The 24451-nt window shown below is 39.4% G+C and overlaps 1 protein-coding gene across 6 annotated transcripts; it reads right to left on the reverse strand.

Annotated features, from left to right (window-relative positions):
• Positions 1-1665: 1665 nt before the first annotated feature.
• On the reverse strand, positions 1666-23242 carry LOC307138949 (gamma-aminobutyric acid type B receptor subunit 2). Of its 6 annotated transcripts, none has more exons than XM_079837675.1 (20): positions 22837-23242; positions 13153-13290; positions 12855-13025; positions 12668-12769; positions 12381-12446; positions 8476-8664; positions 8119-8361; positions 6257-6317; positions 6096-6173; positions 5791-5941; positions 5537-5669; positions 5277-5384; positions 5030-5152; positions 4386-4496; positions 4053-4277; positions 3702-3935; positions 3474-3570; positions 3215-3259; positions 2663-2741; positions 1988-2532 (listed from the first exon to the last, which is right to left on the reverse strand). In XM_079837675.1, the coding sequence occupies exons 1-20, from the start codon at positions 23071-23073 to the stop codon at positions 2376-2378; spliced, it is 2748 nt and encodes a 915-aa protein (XP_079693801.1). In that variant the 5' UTR covers positions 23074-23242; the 3' UTR covers positions 1988-2375. The 6 variants fall into 6 exon arrangements, with proteins under 6 accessions (XP_079693803.1, XP_079693805.1, XP_079693804.1 ...); XM_079837676.1 differs by having other exon boundaries at positions 1992-2532; positions 2631-2741; XM_079837677.1 differs by lacking the exon at positions 3215-3259 and having other exon boundaries at positions 1666-2532.
• Between the last annotated feature and the right edge of the window lie 1209 nt (positions 23243-24451).

Below are 24451 nucleotides of genomic sequence, written 5' to 3' on the forward strand. Positions count from 1 at the left end.
ACTTCCATTGTTTGAAAATATTGATTAGAATATTGATTTAAAACAGATATGTTCCTAATTCCAAACTGGTGTGATCTCCAAATGTGCACACACCAAAAGTAAATTATGGGACCTGACTGAGTATGATGCAGCTTCAAAAGCTCTTAGTCCTGTCTATCTTCTGGGATTTAATGAATCACAGGCAGATGATGAATCACACCGCAGATACATCACTCATATTATGTGATCATATCCGCACATCCTTATTTTGCAGAGTCAACATATCTGTCTTTTGATGATGAAGTTCCACCATAAACATCCGCATTCTGTCTCGTTTATGACTAAAACTTACATTATATGATTTGTATGCGTTTCAGGGTATTTTTTTAAAATAAAAAAGTGTTTATCTACATGAGAAATGCAAAGCAAGTATAGTGTTTAACAAATTATAAAAAGCTTCAAATAATTCTGCCTCCTTAATTCACCAAAATCTCCATTAGATGATTGACATATGGAAGGTATTACAAACATTCACTGTGCTTTCAAGTGAGTTGAGCAAAAGCATTAATCTCATAAAATTGTTTTATTAACAAAGTACGGCAGGAACGATGATCTACCCAATCAGCACTTGAGGAGGTCTATATATAAATGATGACCCACTTATGTTTCTCTAAAGTTTTTTTTACATCCCTCCACTCACCTTGAATCTCACCTGCAGCAGCAACTGAGGTGTGTGCACTTCCATCATCCTGTATCCAGCTGTCACGATCTCCACAACCCCTGCAAAGATAAGAAATTTGATTAAACCATTTATAACCAATCAACCTGCCCAAAGTCACAGAAGCTCCGCTGAAGAAGCTCCGCTGCTGCTGTTAATAAATAGTTAAACGTCAGCTGTGCTTCTCTTCTGAGTATACTTACTATTACAGAAGACCAGACCACGTGCAGCATGTTTAATCCACAACTGGACCCATTTCAGGAGATCGTTGACAGCTGGTCAAATTCACCACACTACTTTGACTTGGAGGAGGACTGCAACAGGTACATCCTACAATCTTCTCTGACCCTGCAAATGCAGCCGCACCGTTTCCCTTGGAATGATCCAAGGCATCTTTTGTCCTCTCCCTGCTGACGGGGCGAGCGCTCCAGTGGGCAGAAACTATATGGAACCAGAACGGCCTATCCATACAGTCATTAGATGCCTTCATAGCCCATTTCCATTAAGTTTTTGGCAAGCCTGAGGGTGATTCCACTGTAGGTGAGCAACTTTATCATAGAAGAAAAGAAAAAAGTCCTATTAACGATTACGCTTTGAAATTATGCACACTTGCAGCCACCAGTGGATGGAATAAGCACTTGGTCCTGACCACCTATCAGCAGAGATTGGAACCTAACTTGCAGCTACATCTCACTGCATACGATGATGCCATCAGCCTCGAAAAGTTCATCCAACTGTCCATCTGAGTAGCTCATTTTGTGCAGGGATGTATGGAGTATGTCAGAAGTTAGTTCCCTGACCTACCTCTCAAAATATTAAGTCCATTCATTTGAATTCCACTTCCATTAAAAGCCTGCTTGAACAGCAGTCAGACATCCATGAGTGTTTTTTAAATGTTCAGTGATTAAAATTAAGACATTTAATTTACATCATTAAACAAAAGATAGTCAGCAAGCACGTTTGTTTTTAATCTGTATCAGTATTATTGTGTAGTAGGGCTCCCTCAAAACAAATAGGGCATTTTTACAGTGCCACAGCACAGAGACACATTAATAGTGTTTACAATTTTGAAAAAATTAACCACACTTAACCCAACCATATCTCTCTGCATATTTAGCTGGGAGAAAGAATATTAACACCAAAAAGTTAAATATTTTAACTATTAATAAAAAGGACAATAAATATTCCCGTTTTTGTTATTTTGATAGTATAATAGCTTTGGCACATTCTCATACAACACCACCAAAAAGTGAATTTTTTTCTCAGAAGTCTTAAAAGGAACCACACTGTCATTGGGTGCATTTTTATTGTTTTATATGAATGGCCCTTTGACCTTACATATTGCCATACAAGTTAAAATTATTAAATTATAAATGATTACACATTGTAATTCAAATTTCACAATGCAATTTATTACTGTTAATGGAAATGTTTTGAAACTTTAGATGTAGAAACAATGGCAACCCCCATAACAGTAATCAAATGGAAAAACATTTCCTATACCTTTTGCAAATTATGATAATCATGTTTTCTTTTAAATAGCCTGTAACCTCACATCTTATCTGAATTAAGTGAAGTAATTTGAAATAACCTTACATTTATCAATGCATGCATTTTGTCTCCATGTCTCCGTGTACACAGTATTAACCAATTGTTCATGTGAGTGTATGTGAGTAAATCACAGTCCTGTCACCAACACTCCATATGTCCTGGGCATCAGTGTATGCTGATGGCTGTCAGAAGGGCTACTTAGAGGACTGGAGTCCACTCCTCCAATTGAGGGCAGGTAGGCATGGTGCAGAATGGGTAACTGTAGAGAGAGCCTGCGCTGAATGCTGTGGAAGCAACACATCCATTAAATGACGCAATCTGGAATTTTCAGGACATTCTTTTCAAAACAAACTTAAGGATGTTGCAGAACATTCCAGTTTACTTTTAAAGGATTGATAGAGACATGAAACCCACTGTTCAGGGGAGTTGATGTCTTCCAGCGGATTCCTGTTGCATTTGGAGCTTTCAGGGAGAGTCAGACATTTCTCCTTGACTGAAAAGACATAACATTGAGAGATTTTCATAAAAGGCAGACTTTTATAAAAAGAAATTCAGTCCCTTTATGATGGTATGAACTATCAGCTGAAGTTTAAAACAATCTGTTGAATGATGCTAAATCCCTAAGAATTCACAAAATTGGAACAAAAATACTTGATCACAACAAATGGTCACTACAAAAGCTTCTTATGTGGTTCATAAATCTCTGGATGTCAAAGTAAATATTACACTAAATACTGGTTTGTAGTTTTTGACAAACTTACATTTCTCGTACTGAAAAAAATTATTTAGGTTATAGAGTTAAATTGTTGAGTTTGATGATACAGTGAACACAGTGATTAAAATCAACTTCTTTTCATGCAGGTTAATTATTTTTTGTTCAATAATAGTTACTATAACTAGTTCTCACAAAAGTGCCTTAAAGGGATAGTTCACCCACAAATGAAAATTCTGACATCATTTACTCACCCGCAAGTAGTTCCAAACCTGTATTTCTTGAATTTCTGTTTTCTGCTGAACAAAAAGGAATATATTTTGAAGAATGCTGGTAACCAAAAAGTTGATGCATACTAAGAAAGTCAATGGGGTTATTTTGTGTTTAGCAGAAGAAAGAGAGTCATAAAGGTTTGGAACAACTTGAGGGTGAGTAAATGAGAAGTAAATCATAATTTTCATTTTTGGGTGAACTATTCCTCCAACCATCAGTCTATAAAGACATCTTCTATACCTGTTTTGTGCACAAAACTTCTGATGATGACATTCTCCATAACGTAAGGACTCAGTTCATTAAGTTGCCTGGTCAAATCCTCCAGCTCAGAATCCAGCTGCAGGAAATCACAAGTTTGTTCATGTTTTTTTTTTGGTTGGATTGACATTTAAAACTCACTGATTTTGCCGTGTTTATAAAGCAAGAACCTGCAAAGTAAATAAAATGTAAATGCAAAAAGCTTCTCACTTCATTAATGTGCTGTCTGAGGTGTAGATTTTCTGACAGTGGAATGTCCAGGCTTATTGAGATGTTCTGCGTCATGTCAGTCACAATGTCAGATGCTCCTGTGTTGTCCTGCTCCATAAAGTTCCCCGCGTCATTGTCTTGTCCACTCTCCTTTTGCAATTCGCTATGCCACTGCGTGAGGTGGAATCTCCTTGACAAGAATGCAGGATCAGGACCCATCCTTATGATGATAATCTGGAAGATATATGTATCAACTATCAGCTGGAGTTTAAAACAATGTGACAAAAATCATATTTAAAATGTAATTAAAAAAATAACTGAAGAGAACTGCAGCTAATATGCATCTCATACCTTTGGAAGAAACACCATACACAAAGTGCTGCAGCAGCATGTGATGATCACAAGGGTCACAATGCAGAACTGCACATTTGGCTGGTCCTGCCACAGCATGAATGCACATGTACCAATCAGAATCACAGGGACTGACACAAATACACTGATTCGGATACCCCTGCTGTCATTTACGTCAGGGACGTTCATATGTCGTGTGGTCCAGGCCAGGAAACAGGTACTCAGCTGGATAGGAGAGGGACATGTGCAAATAATTTCAGTTCATTTGTCATCTGTTTCATTATTGCCATCTAATGAAACATTATATGACATGTTTTTAATCTAATCTCATACCAGGAGTATCCCCTTATAAACATAGAATGCAGCCATCCAGAAACCCATGTATGTGTTTTCACATCGCTCTGAAAAGGGCTGAATGACAAAATCTTGACCGTGAGGGTCAGACTAAAACAAAAAGAGAAAAAAACTGATTAGCATTTAAAAAAGTTGAATATGAGCTCGTCAAAAAAGAACATGATAACAGATGCAGACTCTTCCCCTTTTTTGTGTTCCAAAAAAGATTTGGATTTGGATTAAATTCTTTTAAAAAATTTGGTGAACTATCTCTTTGAGAAAGCTTGTATTGCTTGAAATCAAAAATGACAATTCTTATTTTTATAGAATATTGCAATATTTATTATAAATAATTGATCCGTGCACTGCACATCATTATTTTTTAAAACTTAAATTAAAACAATTTCCCCACATCCTCTTGGTGGGACAATCTGTCACAGCAATAGCAAACCACAACCATCCAATCAATTCCCGGTGAATGAAATCAAGTCCCGCTCTATATTTTTTCCTGTTCAAAAAAACGTTTCACTCAGATATACATCACAACAATGAATAAAACATATGGCGACTTCCGTTTCATGCCGACTTTAAGTGTGTCCAAATGTTCTTGACAGGTTTGGAAGATGGTTCTGCTTGGTGCTCACCTCTATATGATACTCCTTCACTGTTCTCCTCAAAGGATCCAAAATTTGCAAACAAATTAATAAACTCAGGTCAATCAACAAAAACAACATAACCAGGAGAACCGACCCATAGTCCTTTGTTGTCTGTGGAAGCCAAAAAAAAGTAAATAAATAAATAACGACAGGAGAAAATTAATAATTTAAATAAATTATTTTCAAAAAATATATAGCCATTACTTAGTAAGTACAAAAAGGACACCTTTCTTACCTTTTTTTCCATGCTATGGTTTTTGAAGAGTGAATGAACCTGCCAAGTTTTTGCAAACATGGCCCCAAAAGCTGCTGTACATCCAATAGATAGACATGATATTTGTACCTGTGAATAATGCCACAGATTATTATTATGTAGAATATTTCGTATTTAGACACATAAACCCACAGCAGATCTTAACATAAATATCCCCTGATTTATGTCTTCATATAAAATGGCAACCAAACAACAACTGTATCAATATTCTGAGGACTTACAGAGCAAGAAACTTCAAATACTCCATCAGAAACATATGACCCATCCAATCCAATGAAGAAGATGGAGGAATAAGACAACACAGCACCAAGAATAATCAAAGAGTTCATAAAAGGTCTTGACATGCTAATGGCCCTGTGAATGACAAAAGAACAGAATACAGACGTATAACCATGTTTTCAAAGAAATGCTTTTAGCACTGTTGAATGAATGACTAAATACACATTCACAATCATTAACCAAACATATGACTTACCAGTGATTGTGGTGTTTCACACTGAAGACTAGGAGACTGCAAGCTGTGAAAATTCCTGAGAAAGTTAGAAATGCCACAATACCGTAGAGCAATATACTGATGTGTTTCCTCTGAGGGTATACATGGGTTCGGTCCTTTGTGGGTTTATCCCCTGTGAAGACAAATGCATGTGTGAATATGACAGAAATTTAATCAACAAACTTTTCAGCATGTCAGAGTCAGATATATATATACACAATATGTATTTATCATCAAGCCTTCAAAAATACATATCAAACTCCATATTTTCCTTTTCATAGTCTTACTTTGAAATCTGATTGGACTGACGGACTCTAGTTCGTCTGTAATGGCACTATATTTTTCAATATCGACAGCTTTTCCATCTATGGAGTAAAAAAATCTACTGTCAAGAATATTAAACAAAACATTGGGAAGAAAGTGAAGCCTCAAATAAATTGATCTGTACCTTGATACTGTGCAAACTTCACACTGGCCACTCTCTCACCTTTTTGGAACATAACGTGACCCTGAATAACAATTTTTAGCAAGATTAAATGTGTAATAATAACAACAAAAGGATAACATAAACCTGAATATGGGTCAATGGCATAATTGTTTGACTGGATCTAGTAAGTATTCAATTAAAACACATTACACAAAGAATTTTAGACTAACATATATATTACAGTTTTTCTCAGTTGCTTTGGAACATTTCTCAGATCAGAATTGAAATTCTCAAAACTACCTGTTCAATCTTCACATCATTGTGTCACTTGTGCACATCAAAAAAGCAGTTTCTCATTTCTTTGAACAAGTTGCAAATGCTTTGGTACATCCATGCAAATGATTATGTACAATTCTCTGCTGTTTCCTACATTATCAATTGCTTACGTCATGTTGATCAAAGTGTATTATAATGGGTCTCTGTTGAATAGTCTCACCCCCCACAACATTTAGCCATTAGTTCATAGCATAAGTCTTTACATGCAAAATGGTTGAACAAGTTGTCATAATATGTCAAGCATATTTCTATACATTTCCATTAGACGTTCACATTTCTACTTTTGTTTTTTTTTCTTTTATTTTCTTTGTGCTATGCAGTGCTGTCTTTTCCTTTCTGTATCGCAATGACATGGTCTGTCAACAAATTACAGTACAAACAGTAAAAGCGTAAATGTGAATCTTGTCCAGTCTCTTGCAATCAAACTCCCACATACACTAAGGTGTAACCTACAATTTACAATAATTGTCATCAAAACTTTAGCCATATTTACATCAGAACATCCCTCCAGTGTGCACGGTTATATTGACAACATGACTAAGCAATTTGACCGTCTTATCCGTACACAATGACACAAGGACTTGTCATTCTGATGGCACTGACATGTTCATTGACACAGATACTTACTTTTGAGAGATGAACTAAGGATTTTGAGCAAGAGACTGGCTTTTGCAGGTAATCCATGGTGTTTTGCTATTTGTACGAATTGTTTTGAGAAATGCACTTACTATTTTGCAAATGTCGAGGATGATTCGAGAAATGTACCAAAGCGACTGAGAAAAACTGTAAAACATTTACAGTATACATTAGTTCTGTGGGGTTTGAAGCAAAAGGAAAAGTGATTTAACTGTTAAAAGCTTGAAATTCCTTAAAAAAGTTGGCATAATACTTATTTACACTAATACTAATTTATATAAAAAAATAAGCTGTGAAATTATTTTATTTTAAAATATTATTAATACTTTCGTAGAGAAATGTATAATGAGACATCTTTATTTGTCACTGATAGATAGATAGATATATAGATAGATAGATAGATATATAGATAGATAGATAGATAGATAGATAGATAGATAGATAGATAGATAGATAGATAGATAGATAGATAGATAGATAGATAGATAGATAGATAGATAGATAGATAGATAGATAGATAGATAGATAGATAGATAGATAGATAGATAGATAGATAGATAGATAAATAGATAGATAGATAGATAGATAGATAGATAGATAGATAGATAGATAGATAGATAGATAGATAGATAGATAGATAGATAGATAGATAGATAGATAGATAGATAGATAGATAGATAGATAGATAGATAGATAGATAGATAGATAGATAGATAGATAGATAGATAGATAGATAGATAGATAGATAGATAGATAGATAGATAGATAGATAGATAGATAGATAGATAGATAGATAGATAGATAGATAGATAGATAGATAGATAGATAGATAGATAGATAGATAGATAGATAGATAGATAGATAGATAGATAGATAGATAGATAGATAGAATTTTTAAACTTTGTACACACAGTCACACCAAAGAAGTTGATGTTGTCCATGGCCTCCAGAATCATTTGTCCCACTTCTTGGTCAGTGACAGTAAAGTTGCGATGGATGCTGTATTTCTCTCTGTACCTCACAGTCTCCATGACTCTTGTTAAAACTTTGGCAATTACCCATGTACCATCATAAGCAAAGCCATGAAACTTGCTTGCATCCAGACCCTTCAGCTGTCGTCTTTCATCATACTCCTTCCCGTACTCCTGAGGTGTCTGAGTAGAATCCGTATAGAGATGGAAAACAAACAAAACAATCCTTATAAAACTGCCCAACAACTGCTCATTGTCTCAAACAAAGATGATTAAAGCAGTTAAATGCAAACATACCCTACCAGAGATTCCTCTGATGTTTTTGGAGCTAAGAGTCTCGATATCTGCACTGATGGATCCCTCTATGGCAGTCAGTATGTTTTTAGCTGTGCAGTTGGTAGAATCAGTGTTAGTCCACCAGCTGCCTTGAGTCCAGTCAGGCAGAATCCACTGGTACTTTTGGCCATACATGCTGAGATGATAAACCTGTGACACAATGGTGTGTTTCGGTATAAATCGAATTCTGACTGGTGAATCGTGGAATTCAGCAATCAGAGATTTCCTAATATTTGCTATCATTCATGGTAACGGTATCTGCTCATACAGGTCATACAACTCATAGAACTGCTACTGCTAGTGGCACTTCAAGTGGTGATAGTGAAGTTAAACAAGCAAGGAAAGTCAAGAGCGGTACTATTGTTGACATTAGTGATTCCCAGGGATGGGTCTCTGATGACATTCGTAGATTGGCTGTTGAGTTGTAGGGGGGCGTAACTTGTGGTAGTACGCGTAATGTGTACAAGTTTGTACTGCAGGATGCAGTCTGATACACTTGCTTGTGTTGTCATCTTGCTCCCTCGCTTCATACAAGGTCAACTTTACATCTTGAATCTCACTTATCGACTGTAATGAAAATGACCTCAGAGGATTGCAGTATATTACTGTAGTTGCAGTGTTTGTCTTGTTTCTACACTCTAAAAAAAAAAGGTTCTATATGGCACCAAAAATGGTTCTTGGCTCGTAATCATAGGGGAACCTTTTTAGTGCTATATAGCACCAATTTTGGTGCTTCAGTGGTTCTTCAGAGGTTCTTCGACTAAGGTGCTATATGGCACCTCTAAAGAACCGCTGAAGAACCACTGAAGCACCAAAATTGGTGCTATATAGCACTAAAAAAGGTTCCCCTATGATTACGAGCCAAGAACCATATTTGGTGCCATATAGAACCGGTTTTTTTTTTTGAGTGTACACTCTAAAAAAAAAAAAAGGTTCTATATTGATCCCCTATGATTACGAGCCTTTTTTTTTAGAGTGTGGGCTGATTAATTTGCTAATTGTGATGGACTATTATTCTTAACAGAAGCTTTCTTTTCTTTGGCAATGAATTACTTGCTTTAAATTTTGACAGATTAATGTGTAGAGATGGGAGTTTCCCTTTTCGACATGATGTTCAATGCCCCCGACAACCTCTGTAGTCCCATTTATCCACTTGTTAGTAATCGCCTTTTTACATTTTAAGAAAAAATAAAAGCTGTAAAAAATCACAAGGGGTGATGTATTTTATGCTGTAGTATAAAATGTGAAAATATATTGAGCTTGTTTTACCACAGTCTTTATTTCAGACATTTTACCAAAAACATTAACTACAGGACGATGGAAATCGTAAGTGCTAAAACTCGCTTCTGGGTTTTGGCCTACACAAATATGTGATCCCTGCAGCACTCTAATCTTAATACCGGTTTTATATGGAACCTTTTAATTTCACAAAAGGTTCTATATAGTAGAAAACTATAAAGAAGCTTTTGTGTGACTGAAAAGTTCCATAAATGTAAAAGGTTCTTCATGGAACTGTAACAACAATACGTTTCTGTCAGGGTTTCTGAAACTGAGGACCCAGATGCAGATTGAACATCAAAGACTTTATTAACAAGACTCTAGACAGGGCACAACAAGGAAGTGGTAAGGTGTGAGTTCAAACAGCAGGGCAGGGGACAGACACCACGATGACAGGCAGGGAGGACGACCACTGAGACCAGTCCAGGGAGACCATGGAATTGAGGATGCTTGGAAGGCAACACCAGGCAGATGGTGGGAAAACCCAGGCTGGAACACCAGGAAACTGAGACTTGATGTCCTCTCCCAGAATCAGCTCCAGTCTTGATTGCCAGGGATAAGGAGACAGTGGCCAAGGGAGACTCAGGACACAGGGCAGGAACCGACACAAGACACACACGACAAAACAACAAGAAATAAACAAGAGCAAAAATCAAAAACTAAGAATAGGGAAAACGCAACTAAGGAAAAGAAATCTAAAAAGAAAACAAAAGAGATAAATAAATAATTCTAAAATAAACTAACAAACAAGATGAGCTAAATAAATACTAGAAATAAAAGACTGGAACTAGAAACAAAAATAAAACAATTGCAAACTTACAGGAATCTAGAGAGAGAAAAATAAGACCACTAAACTAGAGGGAAACAAAATCAAAGCTAGAGAAAACCAAAAAATAAGGCTATGGAAAATAAGGCTAAGAACAATATCTTGGCAAGAGCAACAGCTATCACAAGGACAAGATAAGCCAGACAATGAATGCAAACAAACGCAACGAACCAGCAAGGACATGAGGGAAAGTAGCACAATATAAAGGGACCAGAGCACATGAGGATCAGGTGAGCACAATTAGTGAAATGAGGACTAGACAAGGGGGCGTGGTAAAGGGAAACAAGGAGGCAGGACAAGAGGAACACACAAACAAAGACAGCCATGTGCTCAAGCACAAGACAAACAAAGAAACACTAAACAAGGACAAAACAGACAAGACTGTCAGGGCAGGATCCTGACAGTTTTGGGGAATAATTAATTCAAATATGAATATTCATGAGTCTATGAATATGATTTGCTTGTTGTACAGACAAAAATTAACGTATAACGGAACCTTTAATCATTTAAAAGTAACCTTTATCCAAATTGATTTCTTCATCAATTATCAATCTTACAAACCTTAAGAAACATTGATCTGTTTGATCAGGACAAATAATATCTCTCATGTTTGTACAATTTGTACTACTGAAGTAGTACTATAGGAAAATCAAGCTTAAATGGGTAGCTAAAATCTTACGCTTCAGTGACTTCGAGATTTGTGAGCAAAACAATACGGATTCAATTTAATGCAATTATTGGGTTTTAATAAAACAACTACAGAATACAAAGCTACGAATCACATGGGGGTAAAATGCATATATATATAGGAGAAAACAAACGATATGGTACAAACAAGGAAAAATCAAACTTAACGAATAAAATCAAAGGGAAGAGAATGATGGAAAGAGAGAATCCACGAGGGAGAGAGAGAGAGAGAGAGAGAGAGAGAGAGAGAGAGAGTTCCAAACACTTCACCAGAGCCCTCCAGACATTTATGATTTCGTGAATCAGGATTAATTAAGACAACCTTTACAAGCAGTTTTTAAAGGTGAAATATAATACTTGCATTAGGCTCTCTCGTGTACGTGTCTGAGTTCGAATCGTCGTGGAAGTTGTTCTCTGGACCCCCCTCCTCTCAGTTAATCAATAGGGTGGCAATTTTAAGCCTCTATTTCTTTAGAAAGCTGGTATTTCTGAAATAATGCATCTTGTTGTGATTTGTGAACAATATTCGGCACAGTCAGGTTTTTGCGATAACAGAGATACTAAGAACGGTCATTCTACGACTTGCGCGTACAGATATACAAGATTATCACAGTTACTGGCATACAGGTTTTGATTTACCTACAGTAAACATCCTAGTTATTCTAATACATTGTATAAAGACATGAAATCAACGGATTATATATATTTGAACATTATTGAGACAGTTTTTAGTCCACATGGTTTAAGTAACGCGTGTGTGTGGATGTCCGGTTCCAGTGTTCTCCGCTATGTATGTGTGTTTGCGGACGTGAAGTCATGTGCATGTCTTTAGGCTATACCATTCATAGACATCGTGGCTCCTCGGGTTGTTAATTAACTTCGATATCCCTATCACACACAAACCCCATTGTTTATGTCTGATTTGATTAGGAGAGTCACGAGTTGGTGTGCAAAGGCCCATCCGGTGACGTATTCGTTCGGCCAAAATCTGATTGAATCAGGTCATTGTTTCTACAGAACCATCAATGCCTATAAAGAACCCTTTTTCAAGAATGTATGGCTGGGATATACTTACACAGCAGAAGACCTTAGCAGCTAAGCTCACATCAAAATGAGCAATCACTATTCTCACATCATTGTCCTGTAAAGAAAAAGCTTGATAAATGTCTATAAATAAATATACATTATGGAATGTGATTTGTGTCGGCTATGTGTATTATATGTATATATAAAAAAACATATTTTTAGCTTTCATGCAACTCTGTAATGATGCACTATAGTATAGAAAAGTTTTGAGAAAAGTTAACAGTTGATTTACAGAATATGTGTGAGGAAACCAAGACCCTCAAATACTGTACATACCTTTAGTTTTTTCACACAATTGCAGGGGACTTCAGAGAAGCTCTCCTCCTCTGCTAGCTGTATGTTAGCCACCTCCAGATGTCTGCTTAAGTCTCTCTGTACCTTTTCAAGAGAATGAGAGTTTTACGTTCACATTCTATTAAGCCCCATATACAGCATATTGTCCCAGATTATTAAATAATATTACCTCTATGAACGTCTGCTCACGCTGGGTCAATGTACCAACTCTTTTCCATCCATATTGCCTAAGAAACCTCACCAGCGCCACATTAACTGCACTCTCTGATGGCACAGTACGGAAGAAGTTTGGAAATCGTCTTTTGTTGGCCAGTGAAGGTGCCGTTACCGCAAATGACAGCTGTATAAAACAGAAATAGTTGTCTAAACTTAAACAAAACACCAACGTCTCTCAAGAATTTCATTGAGTTTACCATTACAAATGCCATGGAAGTGGGGGTAATCAGTCTGAATGATTGACGGAGTACCTGCACAAGGTTCCAGCCCTCCAGTGATTGGGCTAGGATGGACGTCACTGACGAACACACCCCTCCAAAGATCATCATAGGTTTGGGGCCATTGAATATGGTGTCAAAAAATGCTTTGAGTGCTTTGCCGTTATCACACTAAAAGCAGAAAGAGTGCAAGCGTAACACAGTCAAGATAAGCAAAATGTAGTGTAGGTTTATTCTTTTATACATTTGTAGTATAAAATGTATAGTACTGAGAGATCAGAGGAAAGGCTATGGTATCATGTGATTACCATGTACAATAACAACACTACAAATATATAGATTTCCCTTTCGAAAGGGAACTCTCGCTGTGTCAGCTGACGCTATGGGCGACGCCTCCAGCGTGACAGGTGTCTGAAGCTACTATCGAATCACGTCAATCCTATTGACCGGTGACAGCCCATGATGTCATCAATGTGCGACCCGGAAGTATATAAGGGCGCCTTGCCAACACATACACATCTTTCTCGTCTTCAGGGACTGTCTGTTTGAAGTGCTATACGAGTTAAGGTAATACAAATTCATTATTTAATACACACGAGTGTGTATTTACTGCCTGGGAATCAAGAGCATGCACAGTCAGTTCATTTGAAGTTGTTTGTGTGTAAGTGTGAGCAGTTTTCAATCTGAGATCGCTCCACTCTAGTCTGGCTTTCTTCTTGAGGGAAGAGAGTTTGGCATCTGGGACTGGATGATGCTGTCCCGCTCATGCCGAGGCTGAGCGCTGGCATACATCATGGGTTTTCTCAGATGCAGCTCGCTGATCGTCGCGAGAGGTTATATTCCTCTCAGACGATCTGGCGGCTAACGAGACTTATCAGCAAGTGCTCTTAGGGATGGCTGGTGAGAGTGGTATGAATCCTTTCAGCCACCCTGACTGGGAATATGGATACGTGTTGATGCTACAGATTGACGAGGAACGTTTGCGAACTTTTCTCGCATTTTGTTGGGCATCAACACTGAGAGCTCAAACTCTGCCATCTACCTCTCTAAATCATGTTGTGCTTTAATGGCAGGGCATACACGGCAGCTGGTCAGGCTGGTACTGCTTTTCACACCATGGCTGTTTTTCAGGCGGTCCAGGCAAATCTGCTGGGGGATCTCGATCAGGGGTAGGTTTTTAACCCCTGATGCGGTGGTCGAACTGCGCCGCACCACAGGTCTAGCTCTCCGTGCCACCAAGCAAAGCAGCTGCCGCGATGGTGGCCTCGGAGAGACATCTGTGGTCGAACTCGGCGGATATCGTGGAGAAAGCTCTTTCCTTTCTCCACGATATCCACCGAGTTAGACCACAGATTCGCCAGTTTTGCCTTGCAAACTTCTCAACAAAAGTTTGGAGAGGCGAAGGCGCATTCGGCAGCGTTTAACCTGCGTACCGCTGAGATCCGGATCCGCGCCCAGGCAGGCGGGAGGGCCAGGCCCATCATGGCCTGAGGGCTGGAGACAGGACCAGAGTACCAGTATTGCCTTTCGAGCGCCCCCTCATAGGAGTAGGTCGCAGAAGAGGCCGGTCTCCCGTAGGAAGAAGGATCCCTCATAGTTTTTCTTCATAGAGCGTTTCTCCAGGCGCTTCTTACATCAGGCCTGGGGCGGCCCGCCTTGGCTTGATTAGTGAGAGCGCCCCTTTCAGGCATGCAAGGGCGATAGAACACCGCGGTCATATGAGAACTGTGTGGTGAGTCTTCGCTCTACACTCCGCAGGTGAGAGTGGTCTATTTTGTGTGATAACACTAAAATATGTATTTCTTACAGACCTTTGTTCCCTGTATAGAGTGTGGGTTTAAGCAACCATTAGGAAGGAGGAGTTAACTGAAGTTTCCCCCTGTAGGTGGCTTATTGTAGCACCAGGAGCTGGGCTGTGGAGGTGAGCGTGTGTTGGCTTTCCCTTGGCGGTCAAGATATCGCGAGGCAGGCCACCGCTCATGGTATCCAGTGATGCCAGTAACGCGTTACTTAGTAATGCGTTACTCTAATCTGACTACTTTTTTCCAGTAACGAGTAATCTAACACGTTACTATTTCCAAACCAGTAATCAGATGAAAGTAACTTATCCAAGTCACTGTGAGTTACTATTTTTGTCATTTTCCTTAGTAAAAATATCTATTTTTGCTTTCTTGTTGACTCTCACAGGGTTTTTCCTGCATAGAGAATTACGAGGCGGCCGCCTTCATCAAATTTCTTGCCGCCTCCGTCTATCGACAAAACTCAAGACAGGCAGTCACTTGCTCAGATTAGGCATGTCGTGATAATTAAAATAATCATCAGAAATATATATTGTCACATTATCCTTCAGCAATCATTATTAGAATATTATGATTTGCAAGTACAACGTCATCTAAAGCCATTCCATAGCTGGATGTCTTTCCTCCGCTGCTCTGTCATTCTCCGTTCAGCAAAACTGCGCGTCGCGTTCGGTTACAGTCAGCAGCAGCACGGTAAAGCTCACTCCAATATGATATATTCTCGTTATAATACTTGATATGTTGTTAAAATAATATATCTTCCTGGAGTTTATCTAGCGGTTTATGAAAGATGTTGTGCTCGCTACACAGGTGACAACACAAGGACTATTAATTAGCATCACACACACAATAACCGGAATTTAAAACTGTGAAGAAACAAATAATCAGTGAATGTTTGGACCGATATACATAGTAGACTAGGATTTGTGGGCTCAACGCTCATCTTCTCTTTATGCTGTGAACTTTTCAATGTGCACTCGCGCTGCACTGCGCCCTCTGATTCCATGTTGCTTTAAGCGCATCATTCTGCACCCGGGATGCGCATTTAAGCGCTTTGTTGCCGCTCTGTTTTGAAGCGTTTCATATATTTTCATAGTTTTGTGCACTTAAAGATTATCAAAAAATATAATTGTTCTCACGTAACTATCATATATTTGTTGTCCCTTTACAGAGCTGCACATTACGTTTACAATAAACTATAAATCTTGTAATTTTATATTATTTGTGTAGGCCCATATAATTATTTACATTCATATATAAATATAAATTAAAAATGAAATATAAATAGTTTTTCATAAATGTATTTAATAAGAACACAAAGTAATTTGTACCTTTTCATTAACATGTTTATATTTTATAAAATTAGTCAAAAGATTTTTTTGGAGATACAATTTCAGGAGATACATTGTTGATGTTACTGTTAAAAATGCACTTCCAATAAAGTGTTGGCAAAAACGGTTGTCATTTTTATGTTGAGGCTGCAGAGGTGTTGTCGGCAACTGATGAATGTAACTAATAAAGTAACTTGTAATCTAACTTAGTTACTTTTACAATCAAGTAATCTGTAAAATAACTTAGTTACTTTTAAAATCAAGTAATCTGTAAAGTAACTAAGTTACTTTTTCAAAGTAACTGTGGCAACACTGATGGTATCATATGTATGTAATTAAGGCCTCCTCTCATGGTGAGAGTTGTGTTGAGGCGCCGCTCCTTTCTACTGAAATGTTAGCGGAGTACTAAGCGGTAGGATGTCCTTCTGGGAGAATGCTACCACTTAGGGTTTTTACTATGTGTCTTCGGTTCCCCTAAGCCACCGCAGGTTAGAGTAGTTTGTCTCTTCTAGAGTGTGTTTACTAGAGACTGACGCTGGAGATTCAGTTGGGTATATTTGCTTAGTTGGTTAGGCTGTATGGATGTTGGAGGTGCGTTGCTGAGGCACTGTCACCTCTGGCTGTTCACTATGTGAATCTGAGCCTTTATACCATCCCTGTGTTTTCAGCCTCCTCTCATGTGAGAGTCGCTCGGTCAGAGCCAGCCCGTTTTTGCTACTGTCTGGTTCATAGCAGCTGCGACCAGGTAGCTGCCTAAGAGGCATCCTGTGGGCAGCCCCAGTTTGTGTGAATTGGTGTGGTATGCTTCCCAGATACGTTGACTATTGTGAAGACTCGTTACCAGCTTGTAGGCTTTACAAAGCCTCCCTGAGGGCGAGTCCCCATAGCAGTGCAATGGGTAGTTATTAGTCAACCAGTAGTCTAACTGTCAAGGGTTTCATGGCAGTCAGTTGTAACTTGCTATCAGGTGGTAGGCCTCACCAGGCCTCCCTGGAGGCGAGTTCCAGAGTTGGATACTCAGGAAATAGCTAGTGTGGCTTGCTATCATGTGGTAGGCCTCACCAGGCCTCCTTGAGGGCGAGTGCCGATATTTGACATCGGTACGGCTAGCCTGACTGGCTATCAGCTGGTAGTTCTCATCAGGCCTTCCTGAGGACGAGCCCCCAGGGTCTCTTTTGTTACTCTGACAATTTTCATAATGGTTGTCAGTTGGCAGGCCTCTCTAGGCCTCTCTGGAGGAGTGCTCTGAGTCTCAGTAACTTGACGGTTAGCATGGTAAATGCTAGCAGGTGGTAGGCCTCACCAGGCCTCCCTAGTAGGCTTGCTATCAGATAGAAGGCCTCGCTAGGCCTCTTTTTGAAGGTGAGCTCCCGAGGTAGGATGCTCGGGCAGCTAGCATGACTTGCTATTAGGGTAGGCCTCACCAGGCCTCCCTGAAGGCAGGTACCGATGTTCGGCATTGGGAAGAATTGCCTGCTGGCCATCAGGTTTTAGGCTCCATCAAGCCTCCCTGAAGGTCGGCTGTCAAGTGGAAGGCCTCACCAGGCGTCCCTAAAAGGCATGCTATCAGTTGGAAGGCCTCATCAGGCCTCACTGAAGGTAAGTACCGATGTTGGCATCTGGTTAAATAGCCTGGCAGGCTGGGGGGTGGTAGGCCTCATTAGGCCTCCCTGAAGCCTTGCTATCAGGTAGGAAGCCTCATTAGGCTTCCCTGAAGGCAAGTACCGATGTTCTTCACATCCGGACAGCTAGCCTGCCGGATATTAGGTTGTAGGCCTCATCAGGCCTCCCTGAAGGCCTGCTGTCAGTTGGAAGGCCTTGACCAGGCCTCCCTGAAGGCGAGCACTGACGTACGGCGTCCGGGTATGCGGCCTAGCAGGTTATCAGGGGGAAGGCCTTATTAGGCCTCCCTGAGGGCGAGCTCCCAGGTCGCGGTCACTTGAACAGTTAGCATGAGTTGCTATCCGACAGTAGGCCCGCACCGGGCCTCCCTAGAGGTGACCTCAGCTATTAGCATGCTTCGCTGGCAGGTAGTAGGCCTCACCAGGCCTCCCTGAAGGTGAGCTTGAACGCTCTAGAAGCCGGCATAAATTGCTATCAGGTGGTAGGCCTCTCCAGGCCTCCCTGAGGGTGGATTCCCGAGTCAAGATGCTTGGGTAGCTAGTATAGTGTGCTATAAGGTAGTAGGCCTCCCTGAGAAACCGGCTATCAGGTAGTAGGCCCCACGGGGCCTCCTTGAGGGCGAAATTCCCAAGTTTTAGGCACTTCCCTGTTACCAGTTCTCTGTGAATTTTTCGGGCGAATTTGTTTCCTGAGTAGTGACTGGCTGGGGCTCCTTCGGGTCCCCTAGCCACATTCCCTTAAAGGGACCCTTTCTGTTGAAGTAGTGGTTCCGGGCCTTTGAGCAGTCTGGATAGGACCTCATGCCGTTGCATTAAGGTCCAGGTCTTAGGCGTATAGCTTGGGCTATGACCATAGGGGATGCTGTCACTGACAGCCCAGTGTGACCTGAGGGGGAGTGGCTCAGGTTTTTCAGTTGAATTTACTTGTGCTGACAGTTGTCACTGCCAGTGAGCAGACACTCCCCTCAGCATGGCGGCGTGGGTATATCGTTCCCCATAGCGTCAGCTGACGCAGCGAGAATTCCCTTTCGAAAGGGAACGTCTCAGGTTACGTATGTAACCTCTGTTCCCTGAGAACAGGGAACGAAACGCTGCGTCTTGTTGCCATGCCTCGGGGCCTGTCTGCCGAACAGTCCCTTCAGACGAGAGGATGTGTATGTGTTGGCAAGGCGCCCTTATATACTTCCGGGTTGCACATTGATGACATCATGGGCTGTCACCGGTCAATAGGATTGACGTGATTCGATAGTAGCTTCAGACACCTGTCACGCTGGAGGCGTTCCCCATAGCGCAGGGGTCGGGAACCTTTTTTGACCAAAGAGCCATTTTTCAATTTTTGGTTAATGCAAAAGAGCCACAGTAAAAAATAATATTAAATTATTATTAAAAAACATGCTTTTTTTTCCCAATAAAATTTCAACAATAGTAATTATTAGGTCCATAACTAAAAACAAACACATATGCAGCAAACAATAAATAAGTTGCAATATGGAATCAATTGTGCAGGGCTTTGTGAGGTTGAGTTATAAATCCTCTTCGTGTGTGTGAACATCTACTGTGTTTACGTGAATACTCGACTTGGCATTTTGATATATTTCTGTAGCCTATTAATTTGACGTGCAGCCGAGGACAAAGCTGTGCTTGTCCGTGTTGCGCTCGGAGCGCGTGCACAGCATCCTGTCAGTAATTCAGTTGTCTTTCGCGACTTATCACGCTTTTATCATTCATTTTCGTCAACTGAAATCTGCGTGGATTATCATAAATACACATGTATTTATCACAAGGGTCTCTGCGGCAAAAGCGAAAGTACCCACGTGTGAAATATTGCGAAATGTCTTTTTCCACAGCAGACCACCAGTTTCAATAAAAGTATATATTGAAGTTTGTATAGCCTACTTTTACATTTTTGCTGCTGTTCTAAAAATGGTTTTCGGTTACCTTAAACAAGTGTAGCGTCTTAGGGTTACATATATATATTTAAATTAAAAATTAGCTCAATAGGGAATTGTGGGTATTAATATTTAGGGATTTATGATTAATCACAACGGGTTATAATCTAATCACAAATCTCCAAAATCACCCGAAAGGGGAATACCTAACCTCGGTATTTATGCAATATAATATATATATATGGTTAACAACAATTTATTGCAATTAACCACAGATTTATCCATATTAAATAATCACAGAATAACCTCTAGGGAGTTGATTCAAAATTCCTCTCCGTTCTGTTTAAAGAACGAGCTGTAATTCTTTATCCACTCACTAGGTCTATTCTTCCTACCCAATATTCGGGAAGTTTATCCCTCTGGCCACAAAGGACAAACTATCCGAGTTATGGTATTAATGAAGGCATTCAACGATGCTTATAAGAGCTCGTAGCTTAGATCTGACATTAAATGGACTCGTGTTCTGTGAGCAAAACAATGACAATCAAACGTGGATATCATGGTTTTAATAAAGATTAATACTACAATTACATATGACTAAATAAAGAATACATGTATTTACAGAATAGTGGAAAGAGGAGAAGGGAAAGGATGAGGAGGAGGGATGAGGAGAAGGGAAAGGAAGAAGGGTATTATTATACACCTTCCCGAACATAACCACTAGAGCCAGCAAGAACCATATCACCTTAAACAGGGGTACAATCTTAAAACGCATCTAAATTTCGATAGAATTGATACTTGCATGGTTTCTTTGTGTTGTGTAAAGCGAGATGCGTGCGTTGGCGTTTCTCAGTGTTTGTGCACTGAAGCGTTCTCTCCGTTTGGTTTTTCAGGAGCTTAGTTGGTCCGCGGGAGTTTTAAAGGTGTTTGGGAAGGGAGCGTCTTGGAAGGGAAAGTTCATCTCGTCCAAGCTAGGTTCCTCGGTCTGATGGAGTGTGCCGCTGGCTGTTGTCGCGGAATGCGTCGATCCTCAAAGGAAACAACAGCTTGGCTGGACCGCGCCGGCTCGCAGGTCGAAGCCCGCAAGCCGCACTGATGAGATGGGAGGAAAAGGAAATTTGTCTCGTCGGGGTCCTTGCAAGTTGACTGAGCAACAAATGTGTTGGTGTTTGTGTCCTTTAAAGTCCATTAAACTACGCCCATTTTCCCTGAGGCGACCAATCGTTGGTGTGAATTTCAGGCGGGAGAGAGTTTCTTTGTTCGGACTTTATTACTCAATGGAATGTTCTTGCTGGAAGCTAGAACTAGTAAAGTTTCACTCCAAAAGGACTAAACATACTAGCGGTACATCTCATAATCATATACTTTGTACCATTGACTTTTAGACATCAAAAATGCCTTGGTTTACAGCCCTAAAGGCAGTGCATCTTCTATACAGAGCAATTTTGAGCGTTTAAGATAGCTCTTACATCACGCAAACATAAGAAATATGGGGAGCATGCATATACTTAAGAAATCATCATATATGTAATTTCTGGGATAGTTTAATTAAAGGCTAAATAGAGAGGAATGCTTGTGTGTGTGTGTGTGTGTGTGTTAGGGTCACCCCCTGGCCGTTCTAGACTGAAGTGTGAGGTAGGTGTCCTGGCTGATTAGAATCTGATTGAAGCTCAGAAAGGGCCATCATAGTATCTTCTGGTCACACTCTAGCCGGTCTTAATTAGTCGGTGGTGCAATTTGACTCAGACTTGTTGGAGCCGTTGGAGCAGGAATTTATGTTATATGCAGAGCTGTTTGGAGGAAAACATCTCTGATGAGACACTCCAGACGCTACACAAGCCACAGCTGCTTGAATCCCAGAGCAGAAGCTGTTACCACAGAAACGTACGTGGGTATTGATTGCTGTCGCGACTCGTGACACTCGTAAACAGCACTGAACGCGCACGGCCGGTACAACTTGAATATTAGCTATTATCATACGTTTCATTAACTTCGGTAGGCTGTACAACAAGGGAATTGTAATTGGCTGCTTTTTTCTGCAGAGAGCGGATCTCTGTTGATGTGTCTAATTTCTTTTATCGATCATTTGTTGGTAAAGGGTGAGAGACCTGAGCCACATTATTTTTGTCAAAGAGCCAGGTGTGGCTCGCGAGCCATAGGTTCCCGACCACTGCCATAGCGTCAGCTGACGCAGCGTTTCGTTCCCTGTTCTCAGGGAACAGAGGTTACATACGTAACCTGAGACGGTCTTTAACCTTGCTTATCCCATTAATAAAGCAACAATTGTATCAGTGTCGTTGGATCACTTACCGAGAAAGTGTTTGGGGAATTCAGCAGAAATGCACTGATAATCATATTTGGTTTGTAAAATATTTGGTCTCTACAATTTAACCATAACACTTACAACATACAACGGCAGTCATCTGGTATCTTTGCTAAGGATCATGGCAGATTAGCAGATAGTTAGTGTGTTTTTCTTTGTACCTTAGCTTAGCTATAGGAGCAAATGCTAAAACATTAGCAAACAAATAAAATACAGAGAGACTTTTAATTGAAGTCTCTTTAAAATGCCTTAATTCTGGCATTAGCTTTAGCAACACTGGTAGGGCTGTTTGCAGGACAATAAAAAATATTCTAGACAGACTCCCAACTATAATTGTAGCAGAAATTAATAATTTCTCTGTTTTTTGTTTTAATTTTTAAATGCACCGATACAGTAAAATGTTTGCTGAGTTTGCCCAATCATGAAAATTGCCCAATCATGAAAACTCACCTTCTTGTCAGTCTAAATCTATAAAACTTTCTTTCTTCCTTGAAACACAAAAGAAGACATTGTGAAGAGGACGTTTTTGCAGTGGACGTCACAGGAATATTGGACCCCAATGATTTTAATTGTATGGATTAAAAAAAAAACTTTACGGCTACATAGAAGAATGTAATTTTTGGTTTTGAATGACAAGAGGTTATGTAAATGACGACATAATTTTGGAAGTTCATTAGTAGTTTCTGAAGACAGAGTTACTTTTGGCTTCACCGTCAAAATCAAAGGGAAAAAGAAACAAGTCGGTTGTATTACCTCGGAGTCTGTGAGGTGAAACTGAAGCTCATAGTTGCCTAGAGGAGACGGCTGCATGCTCAAATGATGCAATGCTAGTTCAACAGCAGGAAGCACCTCTGCCGTAATGTTGCCCCTCGCTGGATCTCCGCTGACTGGCATAATCCATAAAACTGGTAGTTTATGTGGCACCAGGGCCAGGCAATAGCACAGATCCCAGAAAGTGAGAACATTCAACAAGTTCCACCAGTATTCCATCCTCCCAGTGAAAATAATTCAGGCCTGTCCTTGTAAAATAAACATAAACTTACGCTGCCCTGTGCGAGGCCCTGCTTCTTTAAGCATTTTCTAAAGCCTCATCTGTTGTCACCTGCTAGAACTCTAGCTTTTAACCATCCACAGGGATAAAGGGATAATGACTGACTGTGGACATCTGCTGCTGTACACTAAATCCTCAGAAAGAGGAAACCCCACCACACAAATCTCAGAAGTCAGAACACATCTCTTCTAATGCTACCAGTGTTGGGGAAAGTTACTTAATGCAAATAATGCATTACAATATTGTGTTACTCCCTTAAAAAGTAACTAATTCAGTTACTTAGTTACTTTTTAAGAAAAGTAATGCGTTGCGTTACTTTTGCATTACTTTTTTTCACCTGGGCTGGGCTAGTTTTTGTTTTGTTTTTTATAACAAAAAAGTGATATTTTTGTGCAAATGTTAAGACTTCTTCATACCAAAATTTAAATAAGCCCCAGTCTGAGGTAAAAATGCAAATTCACGCATGGACAGTAGAGGGCGCAGCTCAAACAAAACTTTCAACTGTGCTGCCATTCTGGATAATGGAAGAATATGGCACAGGAGCAAAATGTTTTACCAATAAAAAAAAATCTAGCCATTTTTGCTCATGGTTTAACTGAATTATCGAAGGTTAGCAGGAAGACATTGGTCAATAAAGGTAGATTAAATGCATACAAATATTTAATTATTGGAGGTTTAGATAGAATTCTGATTTTGCATTTGACTGATTTTATTCATTTTGAGGAGTACTGCATCTTTATTGTGAGATGAATAAATGCTAATTTAGTCTAGAACTACAATAAGTATCATGTTTACACACTGCGCCTCTGCACTTACTCTCGATTTTTCTCAACATGGGGACAGGAGAGCTGTCAGTCAAATAAATGTGAAAAAGTAACTCAGATCTTTTGTTGTAAATTTTAAAAGTAATGCGTTACTTTACTAGTTACTAGAAAAAGTAATCTGATTACGTAACTCAAGTTACTTGTAATGCGTAACCCCCAACACTGCTCACTACACTTGCCTTTTTATGTGAAGTTAAAAACAAATGGCACTAAAATAGTGTCTTTGAGTCTTTAGGTGGCTGCTATAGCATTATTTTGTCACCCTTCTGTGTGTATAAAACTATTCTTATTTTTATTCATAATTTGAATGTTTTTATCTTTATATTTTCCATTTTCATTTAAAAGTTTTAGTAATTTTGTTGTGTTTTTATAATTTTTTATATAATAATTTCTCTATATTTTTTTTACTCATTTTTATTATTTGTTTGTTTTAGTAATTTTAGTTAGTACATCAAGTTAAACAAAAAATAAATTTTTATATTTTATTTTATTT

The sequence above is a fragment of the Gobio gobio genome (genome assembly GCF_949357685.1).
Source record: "Gobio gobio genome assembly, chromosome: 15".
NCBI classification, from domain to species: Eukaryota; Metazoa; Chordata; class Actinopteri; order Cypriniformes; family Gobionidae; genus Gobio; species Gobio gobio.

What these genes read in the sequence shown, in the direction of transcription:
- LOC307138949 (XM_079837675.1), bottom strand. Translation starts at nt 23,073, where the DNA reads ATGGAATACTGGTGGAACTTGTTGAATGTTCTCACTTTCTGGGATCTG. An exon ending in AGGGCTGGAACCTTGTGCAG is followed by an intron (nt 13,026 to 13,152) that starts GTACTCCGTCAA and finishes TGTTTTATACAG; the next exon opens with CTGTCATTTGCGGTAACGGC. An exon ending in ACCATAGCATGGAAAAAAAG is followed by an intron (nt 5,153 to 5,276) that starts GTAAGAAAGGTG and finishes TGGCTTCCACAG; the next exon opens with ACAACAAAGGACTATGGGTC.